General features: G+C 37.1%; 1 protein-coding gene across 1 annotated transcript in view; it reads right to left on the bottom strand.

The window, feature by feature from the left end:
• The window catches only part of dmgdh (dimethylglycine dehydrogenase), a 33,566-nt gene extending 18,071 nt beyond the window's left edge, over positions 1-15,495 (bottom strand). The window contains exons 1-6 of the mRNA XM_015365644.2: positions 15,261-15,495; positions 13,679-13,853; positions 13,131-13,229; positions 11,309-11,473; positions 10,387-10,591; positions 428-676 (exon numbers count right to left, since the gene is read on the bottom strand). Coding sequence (XP_015221130.2) covers positions 428-676; positions 10,387-10,591; positions 11,309-11,473; positions 13,131-13,229; positions 13,679-13,853; positions 15,261-15,385 — 1,018 coding nt within the window. The 5' untranslated portion in view covers positions 15,386-15,495. The remainder of the gene's footprint in view (positions 1-427; positions 677-10,386; positions 10,592-11,308; positions 11,474-13,130; positions 13,230-13,678; positions 13,854-15,260) is intronic.
• Between the last annotated feature and the right edge of the window lie 226 nt (positions 15,496-15,721).

Genomic DNA, 15,721 nt, shown 5'->3' with positions numbered 1-15,721 from the left:
CTTGTTTCAATAGGTCTTTTAAAAAAAAGTTTCTATTGAAACAAGATCTCAAGAGCATTTTAGGGAACTTTTAAAGTTTGATGCTTTCTATTCATTAGTTTGGTTAGATTGTAATATGTGTGAAAAAGAGATGAGCTTTGCAGAGTGTATTGGCACCCAGAGAGCTCACCAGGCTGAGGGAATTGGCAGTCTTGCCAGAAAGGTGAGGCTACCCAGCCCCCCGTCTCAGTATTGTGAGAACTGAGCCAGGGAGTTACTGCAGAGGGTGAAGACGGGGTGGAGGGAGGTGTACGAGAGAGATATGCCTGGGAAGTCCCGGATGCAAGACTTAAATATGTAGGTGAGCAGAAGTGCGCAAAGTTAGGATCTTATCTTCTTCCCAAATTACTACGATAAAATTAACAAAAAAAGTTTTTTTCCGATCTACCTGGGGGAACACCATCTGTTATCCAGGAGTCCTGCAGCTTCATCTTCTCCTGTTTCTCGTACGGCCCAAAGAGCAGCCCGTCCCGCTCCTGACGCAGGTAGTACGAAGATTCCAGATCTCGGATCACAGCAAGCTCTTTCTTCAAGGCCTTTACCTCCGGGATAGTGGAAGTGACGACGTACTGATGGTGGACAGGCATGATGGGGTGCTCAAAGCCAATCATTTTCCCCACTTCTCGGGCCCAGAAGCCTACCATTCAGAGATAAACAAAAACAAAACAGGTGTTCTGCTTCCAGTCTAAAACACAACAGTCTTTTTTGTTTTGTAAATCAGTTTGCATTTTAATTTTAAAGAACAGAACAAGAAGAGTACAACGCAATCACCCTCTAACACAATAAACTTAAAATCCAATTACTTAAAATATTGCTCCTTGTTATTTTATTGTTACAAAACATACTGTGTACAGAACATTCATCCATCCATTTTCTATCCAGTACAGGGTTGCAGGGGAGCCAGAGCCTATGCCAGCAAGCAATGGGTGGGAGGCAGGATACACCCTGGACAGGATGCTAGTTCATTGCAGGACATCAACAGACCCACACTCACACCAGGCCCACATTTCCCAGAAGCCAACTAACTTACCAGTATAACTCTGGGAGGGAACCAGAGCACCTGGAAGAAACCCATGTGAACACAGGGAAACGTACAAACTCCACACAGACATCACAGCACAACTTAATCTCAGGATCCCAGCACTGTTAAAGCAGCAATGCTAACCACTGTGCCGACATGCCACCCCTGATAAACAGCTGTGTTTTATTGTTTGCTTCCACCATGGATTCAGACATACCATCATTATATACATTATGTAAGTACTGTATATATAGTATATAGTTGTTATATTTTGACAAGTCACACAATTAATTGGATGGCCCATGTGCAATAATAATGGTTTGCACAAGTTTAGAATAGATACACCTGTCATTCCTCTGTCAGATAGTGAATTTCAAGCAGACCAGAAACACCAAGAAGATTTAAAAAAAAACCACAGGGACAAAGTTGTACAAAGGCACAGATAGGGAGATGGGACAACCATTGGAAGAGGACAAATACTATATGCATGAAAGAAAAACCCAGAAAGACATACTATAAAAATCTGTTAAAAATATATATATCGACATACAGCAGATTATTATTAATCTCCATTAATAATAACTGCTTGTTCCATTTTAAGACCCCATCACTAATGTTTAGTGAACTTTTATTTTCACCATTAAGATCTGTATTGCATTATTTTGTGTGCAGTCCTTTGTTAAAAAAGTTTGAAAAATTCTGCTATAATTATTTTTCCCTATTTGCAAAAGACACTGACATTCTATCACCAACTATATGTATTCTCACAATGTATGCAAAATAGTCAATTCTTTTACAATAGTGACAATTTCTTAATATTTACTGCATTTTGTTAAAAATTAACCAGTTTTTCATTTATAAAAAAGGAGGTTCAGGGAGACCTCTGAACAGGGGACAGGGAAATATTTTTAGAAAATAAATACTTCAGGCACAAAATTATATTATTATTTATTTTATTAAGATCTTAAATTATTATTTTACTTGTCACTGAAAACAAGAATATGCTGATATCTTGGCATGGATAATCATCGGCCATATTTTAAAGATCCCCATTTTTGTAGAACTAAAGTAAACTACTCTATCTACTCTATCTTTATATTATATAATCCTCTGCAAGTACAAAGTGACAGAGTAACACACTTTAATATTCTTGGTACATGGCCAGACAGAACATTCATCCAGTTGTGAAATCTCTTCAGATGGAGATCAGGGTATTTCTGGAGTGACCATGTGAATCCTGCTGCTTGTTTTTCAACACTAGTAGTAACTTGCATAAACCAGTTCTGGATGGTGAGACACAAGATGTTTGGCACAGCTGTTGACTTGGGCTATTTCTGCCAAGCTGTTAGCAAACCTCGACAATCATTCTATATCGGTTCACTGAACAAAACAGCTGGGTCGACAACATATTGCCGGAGGCTTGTAAGGGGATATTGAACTTTGCCCTCTACTCCTGGGTGAACTGTTCCACTTGACATCCACTGTGAAATCGTCACAGCTCAAAAACCATGACAGTGACCTTGAACTTGAATGAACTTGAATGAAGACTGGAGATGCATCGCTGGTTGTGCTGAGAGAAACAGAGCTAAGCAGGTTCTAACACAAAGCAATCACCAGTAGTAATCACGCTTAAAGAGAAACATAAACCTAAGCCTGACTTAGTTTCATCATTGGACAGCAAATGAACCAACATTGAATTTTCCATTAAAGTAATAATAATAATGACCATTAAGCATTTTCCCTAGTCCATTGTGGCTACAACCAATAAAGCTTCATTTATTAAACTACTGTATATAATAAATTACTAGACTCTTAAGGCCCTGGACCTAACAAGGTTCCTGAAATAGAAATAACTGCACAGTCTAATGGCAGTGGTGTTTATATAGTGTATACTGTACATTAAATATAAATGCATATCTCTGCATGGATTTTCTAATTTTATGGTCTCATAGATTAATCAAAATGAACAAGCAGATCATATTAGAAAAGCAAAAATGGGACGAATAAGAACAAATGGCACAGATTTTCTCTTCATATTGCCTGCAGTATAAATGGCAGGAAAACATTAAAAAGTTCATTCTACAGCATACTGTACATGAGTGTCAGCTGCTCACTAAATACACCACTTTCTGCTTCTAGCTCTTCATGTGACATGACCTGCCACAGGTTCATTATCACAATTGCTTAAAAAACAGTATACAGGCATCTGGGCCAGGGATTTCCTATCCTGGTCTACTAGCGCCAGTGTATCTGCAGGTTTTCTTTCCAACTCAGTTCTTAACACACTTAACCTTGGTACCTGTCTTAATCTACCAGTTTGTCTATGGACTGTGGGAGGAAACTGAAGCACCCAGTTTCTCCAATTTTACCAGAGGAAACCCACAGAAACACAGGGAGATCACACAAACCCCATGCAGATAGCACCCCAGCAATTGAACCCAGGGCCTCTTGGCTGCAAGGCAGCCATGCTAACCACTATGCCTCCCTGAAATCTAACTTTTTTAGAAACTTTTATGTTGTGTTAATTGTACCACCTGTTTTAGTAAATCTCAGATTACAACCCTGGAAGATTTATAGCACTTCCAAATTCTTTTGGGTTGTTTTCTAATAAGGTAAGAAATGTGTTTGTTTGGAACAACATGGGCAATTTTGATTAACCTGGTGTCTTGCATAGCGAACAGCACCAAAATAATCTAAGAGTTACTACTGAGATTCATAACCAACAACTGGGATCAAAAGTCTTCAATGACAAATACAAAACAAAGAATGCTGATCCTGACCACTACTGGGAAGCAAAACAGTATATTTTATAGCATGTTCTTATTACTGTCCACTCCCACTCTGTAAGGACAACAGCTGCAGGTATGTGATCTGTTAACCACAGTTCTAGCCAACGAAGAGAATTTTGCAAGCTCAGAGAAATGCCAAGCAAGGGTCTACAGTCTCATCTTACATATACAGTATCTGCCACTTCTGTAGACAAGGAGGGCATAATCATTGCCTGCACTTGAGTGTGTGATAGGGAAAAGAACCCCACATCGACACTGACAAGATGTGGTTTTTGCCTTATTACTACTTGTGTGGTGCCAGTGGCTTATTTAGAGGGTGATAACAACACAGTCAGAACTGCATGCATCCTATTCAATTTGACTCCATAAAGAGACAGACCAGGTATTTTGAAGTTGCCACTGAATCAGTAAGAAACAGGCAGTAGTGATAAGTGAGTGAGACCAATTCCTGTGTTTACTGCGTTGAAACACCTACATTAACTAGTATTTAAAAAATCATTCAATGCTTTTTGTCTTTTAGGCTTCTTAAATAAAGAATGTCTCTTTTAATCAAGCATAAGTGTTGTGGAAGTTGTTCTTTTGCTCATTCTGTCTGTATTATGTACAATAGCGTATCAAATGTTTGAATAAGAAAGTCCATGATTTCAGTAAAAAACAAATTTTCTGTACTGAATGTTTTTAAGTTGGAAACCATAAATTACAGAACAATAGTGTTTGGTAACTCCTATTATTATCAGTTCTGATTTAGAGATGTTTTTGTGTGAGATATATACAGTAGCTAATTTTCTGGAATTATTACGATTAAGAACAACTGCGTGAGTTTAACTTGTTGTCATTATCCCTCCTGAACATCAGGTAATAAGTTCCATTTGTTTTATTTTGTGCTTTGAATTAGATTACTATAAGGGAAATGGAAAAGACAGAGACCTGAATTAAATATTATACATTTTTCTATGTCACATGATAAAAAAAAACTTTATGTATGTGAAAAAGAACACATACTTTGGTCCAGCTTAATTAAATTGATATGCAAAGATAGATAATCCAATTATAAATAGTTGAAAAACACTGTATTTTGTCTATTTAGTCTATGTATAGTATATTGAACATGTACAGGCATTTCATCAGCAGAACACCTTCTCTACAATATTTACAAATGTTGTATGTCTAGAAGACATACTGTAATCATCTAGGATAACAATATACTGTATATTAGCATAAAATATTACCGGACAATTAAGAGAAACATACAGTATCCTTGTCATGGTTGTTAGCAGCAACATTTACTCAGACTAACCCTATTTTAGATTCTATACTTTTTATTGTTTAGTTTGAACAGATCAATTTCTGAGAATGAGTAACCTACAGTTGCATTTTGAACATGAGAACTGTATTGTGAATTCAAGTTCAGCCCCATCCATTCCCGACAATAGAAATAAGGATTTTAAACCGGCTATTTTTAAAAAGTAAGTACAGTACTTAAAAATAGTTGGGAGGCATCTAGTTAAAAGTCTAGAAAGTGAAGTCTTGAAATTTAACTGTCTCTGATGTTTTCTGGGTCAGCTTCAGTTCAGTGTAGTTGAATCCTGTTCTTTAGCCAGTGTTAATTTCATATGGTGAACAAATGTAAAAAAAAAGAGCAACAGTACAGTACACCCTTCTTTATGGGATGCCCAAAAGCTTGAAAGTCTAAATACCCTTGAACTCTAGCTTTATACCTATCCCTTGCTGATTAGAATCAATGATGAGACTGAATTTATTTCTACCCTAGGTATGAAATACTAATGAAAATAAAAGTTTCTTTGTCTGGAGTTTATCTTCCCTTTTCACTGTTTCCTTTCTCTAAGTCACAATCTTTAACATGCTGGCTGTCCCCTTACACTGCTCAAGAATTTCTTTATTCACAGCTTGATTTGATCAGATTATATGCGTTAATTTTTAAACACAAATCAACCACCTGGCTTTTAGTGTGGAATCTTTTGGTGTGGAATGCAAGGGAAGCCCCTTAAATTCAGTGAGGGGCTCATCACAGTGAAATGCAACTATTCCCCCCAAAACACTTTCAGTTTTTACAAACAAAATAAAAACGTCTGTTCTGTAACACAGGGAAGAAATGGTTGATTGAAATGAAAAGGTCACATTTAGAATTTTTATCGCACTAACTGAATCAGTCCAGGGAAGGTCACATTTTAGATACACTTCTGTTTACTGTGTAACAATTTTTATCAACTAAAACAAGAACTGGCCTTGAATGGGAACTGAATGAAAAGAGAGAGAAATGCTTTGGCACAAACTGGCTAGGGCCATAAATGCATTACACAGAGGGATCTGGCAGCAGAAAGGCTACAACTAGCAGATTCATGTGACTTAAGCAACGAGGACAAACTGATGCTGGGGCATGTTAGGATTAGTTGACCATAAAAATCAGATTAATAAAACAAACAGTGCTAAATAAACTCCTTAAAAGTGCATAGGATACAGAAATCTGTATTGGGTGATTATGATCACAAAACCTTGGCTCTTTTTCATTAGTATTCCAGAAAAAGTTAATAATGCACATTGCATGAGTTACAGTACATTGTGACTTTTCATGGGATGACATCACGCTCAAAAGCAATATCATTGAGTTGCATTGTAGACTATTTACCTCCTTAAGAGTATTGTGTGTTTTATTGACACAAATTACACAACACTAAATACAGGATTAAACAGAAGATGCACAGGATTCACATGGAGATGCATTGACAGTGTATGTACAATATGCATGTTTCTCTAAAGAAAAATAACTACATTTGTCTGTGTGTCTTTTTATTACTAATTGCACAATGATGAATATATCACAAAACAATTATCCTAAAGCAAGCAGCTCAAAAATAAAAAATAAAACATATTTTAGTGTACAAAGGACCTTCCAGTTCACTGAAAATTCTAAACATTTAAAACAAGAGATTTGAATTGTTCACGTAAAGGCAAGTATTTTGTGTATGGGTTTTCAAATCAATATCCCAGGGGTATATCCACACACATAACAAGCCAACAGTATCTGCACATGAACAGGATAGCATTTAAACTACTGTATATGCTTATCTTTAATTTCTTAATTTGCTTCACATGCAGTTGCTAATCTAAACCCAAAATGTACAGTATATCAATTGTCTGACTGCTAGTTAACTGAAAACAAGTATGTCTGTAACTGTTTAGTTAAACATATCTGGAACTCTTATTTGTTTCCCAGTTATGTTGTACCATTGTATAAAAAGGGAGATAACCCAAATAATTAATGATTATTCCCTCTAATATCTGCTGCAAGATTAATTCTAGAATACGTAATAAACAATTAACTACATTGTCCTCCCAGATACAAAAAATAGGCGTGCATTATTAGAAAGAATTGCTGTTAAGTCTGGAAATCTATGCATGACTTGGCTCTCTGCTTTACCACAGCTGGTATTCTATGAACAATATATATATATTTATTATATCTTGGGCCAATAAAAGCAAAGCCATGCATTTTTAACACTGGAAAAATACTATTGACACTTCTATGGTCATATACTGTATACTACTATGACAATCTAAATTTCTTAATGCTTAAAGCAATACTTAACAGCTTCCAACATGTTAAAGCAAAAATCTGGAAGTAATATTGACAGAAATGTTAAAAGCAAAAGAGAAGTCAGACAGAATTAAATTTAGTCTTGGGTCCTGGCTTTCTTCATGTGCTTGTGACCCTTCTGTGTGGAATTTGCATGTTTTTTCTCCTACTAATTTCACTTTCACTCCAAGAGGGTCTCCTGGTTGCTGTGAGCCTCACCAGCTCAGACAGCTTTCTAATAATGGGTGGATATGATTTTTGACATGTACTGTCAGAAGACAGGCACTGTCAGAGTAGAGTCTGCTGGCTCTAATTGCATCTCTGACATCAAAACATGGATGACTCAAACTTTCCTTCCTTTAAACTGCAACAAGACTGGAATCATGCTTCTCGGCATGCCACATCAACCTACAGTATGTATAGCTAATGCAGTAACCCTATCTGTGGATGGTACTGTACTTGGGTTTCAACCTAAATTGAAGAACTTGGGGATGATATTTGATCCAGGCTTGACATCTGACCCTTATGTGTAACTTATTATCAAAATATCAGTCTCCTACCTCAGAAATATTGCCAAACTTTGTCCTATGTTGTTGCTAAGTGTTGCTGAAAAGTTGGTCAACAATTTTGTTTTCTCTCATATTGATTACTGTAACTCCCTACTCATTGGGGTATCACAATCCATATTGAACAAACTACTGTACTGTATATCCAGAATTCGGCAGCCAGAATCCTGACAAGGTCTAGTGTAAGTGATCACACCACTTCTATCCTGGAGTCCTTGCACTGGCTTCCTATCAGGTTTCGTGTTGACTTCAAAATCCCCGTGCTCACCTATAAAGCTCTGCATGGCTTAGCACCTCAGTACCTACCTGTGTTACTATCATCCTTTTCCCCACCATGCAACCTTTTTTCATCTAATTCTGGCCTCCTGTCTGTCCCCATAGCCCATGAACACTCTATGGGTGACAGGGCCTTCTGCTGTTATGCCCCAAAGCTCTGGAATTCTATCCCTAAGAATATAATGGAGTCACATTCCCTGAGCTCTTTCAAATCTAGATTAAAAAGTTTCTTTTTTAGAAGAGGTTGTATTTGTCTGCCCCCTTTGCTTTCCTACTTTATTCCGAACCCCCATCTACTATCCCCTCTCACTATGCTTTTTTTTGGTCTGTACAGCACTTTGAGAAGCCATTTTTAAAGAAGCTAAGTATATAAACTAAAGTTATTTTATTAATATAACTGATATAGACTATACATTTTGCCTTTTTCAGCAATGTGATTCTTTAAAGCTGATCTTGTTACTGCTGTTTTAGTTTCTGACTAACATTCCGTCCCAAACAATGTTGCCAAGTCACTTTCTGAAATGTTGCAAAACCAAGAAGTTTGCCTTTTGTCTAAACATTCAATCTATAAAATACATTAAGAGTGACTTAAAGAAAAGCCCAAGATCTGTAAAGTTTGTATAAAAATACTCTTCCATCCTTAATATGAAAAAGATGATTGATTACGGTATACTTCATACTTTCGCAAACTAACACCTCAGTAACCAGCCTGCACTGAATAATTACCTTGCCAAAAAATAACAGTGAGAACTAAAATCAGGCAAATATACAGTATACTGTAAATGTATAAATGAGACACCATTGATTACAGTGGTCATGAATACACTCTTAGGTTAATACTAATTAATAGTTTCAAAATTACCCTATTAATTCATAATCATGTATAATGGGATTGATAAAACCTATAAGCAAAAACTCCAAAGGATTGAAAACATCACCAAAGCATTACATTTTTACTAAAAACAAGTGTAGCTTCTGTCTGGCTCAGGTATTTTTGTGAAAAACAGACTTTGAACTTGTAATGAAATGGGCTTTTAAATGTGGGCTACAGGGTATGCAGATAACCTGAAAATTGTTTCTGCTGCCCATGACCATAAAAGCAGAAATCCTTTAATTTGCTGGCAAAATCCTTCTCACACTGATACAGATTGTAATGCTCAAAACGCAGAGAAATAAGTAAAAATAAGCTCACAACTCTTTTCAAAGGACAAAGTTCACATATGTGCAAATGCAGGAGAAGGCAGGAGACATGGCTCAGTGCCTATCAATTACATTGGAGGAGAGAGTTTGTTTAAAATCCAAGGCCTTTTCTATACTTATAACAGAAATAAACTGCTTTAGCCCAGTCATTGCTGTTGAAAACAACCAAAATCTTCACAAAAATGTTGGTTATAATTGAAAAGCAAATCAATTAACAAAAATACCTCAAAACTGAAAGGTGAATGATCAATTAAATGTTGTTGAGTGAACACAGTACTTACTGTACTGTATATTTTTACTTTTTATGTGGTTTTATGCATTAACCTTAAATAGCTACTGTTAACATATGACCTCTCCACATTAATTTTGCACAGAATCTGAACTGAAATAATAGAATTAGAACAGAAATTATAACCATCCAGAAATGCATGACAGAAAGTAATGTCCAACCCCAGTCTCCTGCCATTGAAATTCAGTTTTCTAGTTTTCTGAACACACCTAAAAGATACAGTTTTATTCCCTCAGCTAATTTCTGTAAAATACCTTTAAAATAATTGCAGCAAATGTGAAAATTTAACTGAGGTCTGCAAATGTTATTGCACTGATATTAATGCAATGACAGTACTAACAAGGGAAACATCTGTCACCACTACCTTTTGACCACTATCAAATAGTACTGATCAAATCTAGAAACTCGAAAGTATACTTCCATTCCTTAAAATATTTGTTGTGTTCTATACATTTATAACAAGACATCACGTGAAAACATGCCTCTTCATCTTCAAACAGTAGCAGAATAACTACTAATAGCAGAATAATTCAACATGGCATATTCAGTGGAGCTTAATATATAGACTTGGGAAGTAAGAGCAGGAGGGGAACAAGAGTTGAAACACGCACCTGTGGCATTAATAATGCGGTTGGATTTAATGGTCCCCTGTGGTGTTTCTACAATCCATTTCCCATCAGCTGTGGGAGTGAGGCCTGTGACCGGCGCGGGGTAGTAAATCTGAGCCCCATACTGCCTGGCTCCTGCAGCCAGGGCCATAGTGAGAGAGTAGGGATCAATGTGACCATCTCCAGGATTATACAGCCCCACCAACACCTGAGAGAATGTAAACAGAGACAGTGCATATACATGTATGCATTCTTCATCCTTACAGTTTCAAACCTGTGTGAGCTGCAGGAAGTTACACAAGAAAGCAACCCTGTTGTTTATGTACTGTAGATTCGTCTATGTCCTTGTCAAGACAATGCAGAGAAGCAACAGAAAAGCAAATAGGATGCTGTACTGTATATCAGAAAGTGTAGCATTTAAATCCAGGAAGGTTTACTATATCAACAACGCACTAGGAAAACCTCATCTAGAACACTGTGTTCAGCAAATGTGGCAAAAAGAGCAATATAAATAATTCCTGGTCTCAGGCGACTCTTGTATACGGACAGGTTGAGAGAACTAAATCTCTTAGCCTGAAGTAGAGGGCATTTCATTTAAGTATTAGACTCACTGAGATACTAAACTACCAAATAAGCAAGATGGGCTTTATAACCCCCCTCTCATTTGCAAACCTTGCTTATATTCTTGCAAACAAGAGAGTCAATACTAATTTTGCTGACTCTGTCTTGGGTGGATCAAAATAATGAACTGTCTTGTATTCAGTCCAATCAGGTTGCCTCTGCATTGTTCCTTTGCCCTGTACTTTGGCACTGTGTGTCATGTGACATGTGTTTTGTAACGGTGCTCGGGACTGATGTGATCTGGACAAAATCTTTCAGGGAAAAGTGCTCGAGAATGTCTGAATACTTGCTTTACCACACATACCTTGTCCATGTTCAGCAGAGGAAAGAGCTCCTGCACCTTCTCAGGGCCTATGAGGAACTGCGGAGTGGGGTGCCAGTGGGAGCGAGACATCTGATACTTTATCTCATCAACTCTTGCAGGAGTGGAAGCAATACGGATACTGCCAGGCTGATGAAACCCAACAGCCTACAGCGATTGAGAGGGCAAACAGACCTTCATGTTAATGGTCTTCATCCATCTTTTTCCAGAGTTTTCCATATTCTATACAGAGCATTATTCCATCCTTCACTCCTCCACTCCTTCTGCAGATAGAGCCCTACAGATGTTCAGCTAATAATGCAGATAAAATTCCAGAGATTTAATTCACAGTCAGTTAGAAAAAGTGCTGCCTACAACACCTGCATTTTAACACTAGAGCAGAAGTAAAATTAAATATTGCTGACAATATACTTATGTATATGAGAGAAATATTTTAAAAAGTTATTTAAAACCTCGACAAATGTAATATAATGACAGTCATCCGTTTATCACTTGCAATGAGATACTGGTACTGACTTCTGATGAAGAAATAATAATTCTTCTGTATATCTACTGCTGTGTCGTTATTTCTTTAATTTTGGCTAGTCTAGCTGTAATCAGTCCCCTTTTTAATCTATTTGAAATAATATTCTAGAAGCATTTTTGCCTGCCCTACTTTTTAATCCATTTGCAATGAAGTTCTAGAAGCACACATCACTAGTCCTGCAAGTATTATCTATTTGAAATTAGTTTTTAAAAGATGAATTGCAAATCCTCCTTTTCACACCTTTTTGTAATAAAGCTCTAGATGCAGCTCACCTGTTGTTTTTATACATATTTGCAGTAAGGGTTTAGAAGTATAATGACCTTCCTTGGAAATATATTCTTGCTTGATCCCAGTTCACAACACAACAGTGACCCTGTGGTCCACAGTCTTCTGTTACACAGAAAGCAGATTCATCATGCAGATATTTTGCCTTGAGCTCATCGCAGTGTTACGTCCACGTACTGCACCTGTCCACACTAATTACACCTTGTTACCTCATTTTTATGCTTGGTATTAAGAGTCACTAGCCCGTGAGCTTGCTGATTGCTCAGTTTACCTGCACTGTGCAATTCCTTTTCTTTAGACTCTCTGGATTCTCCACCTTCACCTTGATCATTGGATTTTGCCTCTTGCTTTGCGTCTATAAGATAGTTTGCCTTTTTGGATCATTCTAAAACAATCCGCATAGGGTCTTGCTTGCTAACAGCATAGCCAGTATAACAGGCAGTTGGTGTGGAAGGTGGCTGCCTTTTAACAGTATTTTAACAGTAAGGGGTGGTTACTCTAATGCATGGTGTAGAATAATAGTGAACAGTGTAGAATACAAATATAAAACATCCATGCATTTTCTTGCTGCTTCTTCCAATTCAGGGTTGTGGGGCAGCAATGGGCACAAGGCAGGATACACCCTGAGGGAGATGCCAGTGTATTGCAGGGTAGACACAAACACACACTCGCACCTGGGTCCATTTTCCCAGGAAAGCAAGGCAGCAATGCTAATCACTGTGCTGCCCTCTATATGACTTTATATTCACGAACAGTTTAAAACAAGATTCTAGATCGTAAACACAAGTTGTTTTTTTATATACTTGTGAGAACCCACCATTTACATTTACATTTAATTACACACCCATTTTGGGCTATAGACTTGAGTTGACTAGTAGATTTCATTTTAAAGTTTGTATCCAGAGTGGCATTGATTAAAACAAGAAAACTTTAGCTTGTGATCTTATTTCTATTTTAAGTTGCCAAACGGATCATTCCCAGAAGTGAGCCTACCTGCCCTGTTTCTTCCTCCAGTTTTTCGTACAGTTTAATGCTGTAATAGTGGATTTTCTTCAGGTTGATTCCAGGGTGATAATAAGTGGTTAAACCAGCCTAGATAAAAGAGGAAGGCAAAATGTTAATCTACAAATAATCATATGAAAAAACAGTGCATTTATATTAAGGAAAAACAACAGAAAATATACTTTTTTTTTCCTTTAGTAAGCTAGCTTTATCCTCTCATGGAACAACTACTATGGTTACAAAAAATACTTTAAAAAAAACTATGAGAATTGTATCAGAAAAAATACAAGCTCACAGCATAGAAAGGCCTCTTTTCAGAAGAACAAAATGCTGATGCTATCAGATAATGACTTTTATTATTCCTTTCTCTCTCTGTTCTTCAATTTGCTATCTCTGGGGTTGAAAATGTTCACACAATGATGACAGCACTCGATATGAAGATGTCTGACCCCTGAGGGGAATTTCCACATTTCTTATCTTCTCAATTCTCCTAACAGTATGTCCTTTCTTGAATCCCATTTTCAGTGGTAGTAACCTACAGCGTGCCAGGTAGAGCCAGCAGTGAGTTCAGACTTCTCCAGGAGCACCACATCCTTCATGCCCGCCTTGGCCAAGTGGTAGGCCAGGCTTGTGCCCACACATCCCCCTCCGATGACCACTGTTTCGGCACTGTCCTTCCACCTCTTCCTCAGGGCGCTAGGAAACCCATCACCCCTGGCAACAGACAACGAGTGGTGGTTGAAGCACTTTTTTGGGAAAATCCTCTTTTAGGTTAGAGAGTTAAAGTCTTACAATGCCCAGGATTGCTCACTTATTTGTTAGAATAACCTTGGTGACATTACACCAATCTCAACTATCCACTTGTATGGGTAAATATGTCCAGATCAGGCCAGGTTACAGTACCTGTTTGCTGAGTTTATTTGAGTAATTTCTGTACACATGCAAAAATTAGCTGTATTAGCACCAAAACTACACTTCACTGTCTCCCTTTAATTACTGACAATTTGCTTTCTACGTATTAATTGTTTGTTGTTCTCCACCATTCTCCTCCCCACTGATAGCTGGTGATAGCTGGTGTGAGCGTACTGGCACATTATTTATTTGTGTTTCTACTAAAATACTTTTTGTGCCATACATGTAATTGAATTAGTGCATTACATAAAGATATTTCTCACTCAACATTTAATTACCCTTTTAAATCTTGAATTGAAAGTTAAATTATGTGTTGGCATTGGCAGCATTTTTAACTGCTTCTATATTAATTTTAAATATACTTTTAAGTATTTTTCAGGATGTAATTTATGTAAAGTTGCAAACAAAATGCTATAATTCTGTGTTATATTGTCAAAAATTTTAAAAGTGGAAACATAAATTACTGATTTCTTATCAGAAGATGAATCTCTTCTATTAAAAAGAGCATATAAGTTAAATGGAAATAATGCATCAAAGTTGTTGCATTCTGGGAAAGCTGATACTGTGACCAAAACCATTAGAATCAGCAATGTCGTTATCTATGTGCACCAGAGCAAAGATACAAATAGATTCATGTGAAGAAACATCACTGATGTTTACTTCCTCCTTTAATTGCTTAATTAAATGCACTAATTAGAAATTGCCCAAGGTGGTTTAAACACCTTTGTGCAATCACAGATGCTGAAACAGGGTACCTGTGTTTGTGTTAAAGAAATAAGTAAGGAATTGCAATTTAAAAACACTGGTACGTACCGTATACAGTATGACTATCTGTTGTTTTACAAAATAATACTATATAATACAATTGTATATAGGCCTTCATTAAGACGTGGCTCCAGGCAGTTTCTTTTTTATATTCATGGGTTATACATTTAACTATATTCATATAAATTAATCAGTTTATATAAACACACCACCTTGAGGTTGTTTCCTCGTACGTCCATACACAATAACTCTGTGTAACTGTACAGCCTAGTGAAACATACAATTATAGTGGTTTGTCCCGCAGTTTATTTGTATTATAACTATTCACCACCTGTTGTAAGCCTTCATGTTCAACTGTACGTTGTGTAACAAATTAAAGGTACAGAGTTCATCGAGGGGGGAAAAGCCAACGCACTATTTATACTTTAAACCAAAAACACTCACCCCTCCCCGGTTGCATTGCTGTGCGAAGAGCTGCCTAGGGACCTCAGAAGAAATCGACACGCACTTGGGCACAAACATGCACTGCTTCGGATCTGGGTATTAACTGCATTGAAAACTCGTAACATCTCAGGATATCTTACAATACAGAGAGTAAGAACTCTCACTCTTACCTAGTTTACCGTACGTACCCAGTCCTTACCTAACACTACACTACAGTTATTCGTAAATAGTCGACAGGACCCTCCTACTTGGCTTCTACAAATTTAGAGCAGCGCCACTGTAACCAATCACTGCGAAGACGTCCTTTCAGATTCTCGAGGAATATCCTTATGTCTAGCAAGGCTAATAGTAGATGTTTAAATTGTTTTTTTAGCAGAACACAATTTATCCATAAAAACAGCTTCTTTCAGCTGTATCTTCCTTCATGTGCTTACAGTGCAAGCTACTGGTAAACGAATATT

The sequence above is a fragment of the Lepisosteus oculatus genome, chromosome 3 (genome assembly GCF_040954835.1).
Source record: "Lepisosteus oculatus isolate fLepOcu1 chromosome 3, fLepOcu1.hap2, whole genome shotgun sequence".
NCBI lineage: Eukaryota > Metazoa > Chordata > Actinopteri > Semionotiformes > Lepisosteidae > Lepisosteus > Lepisosteus oculatus.
Note: the sequence above shows the minus strand (reverse complement) of the source record. Positions and strands in the feature narration are given on the sequence as shown.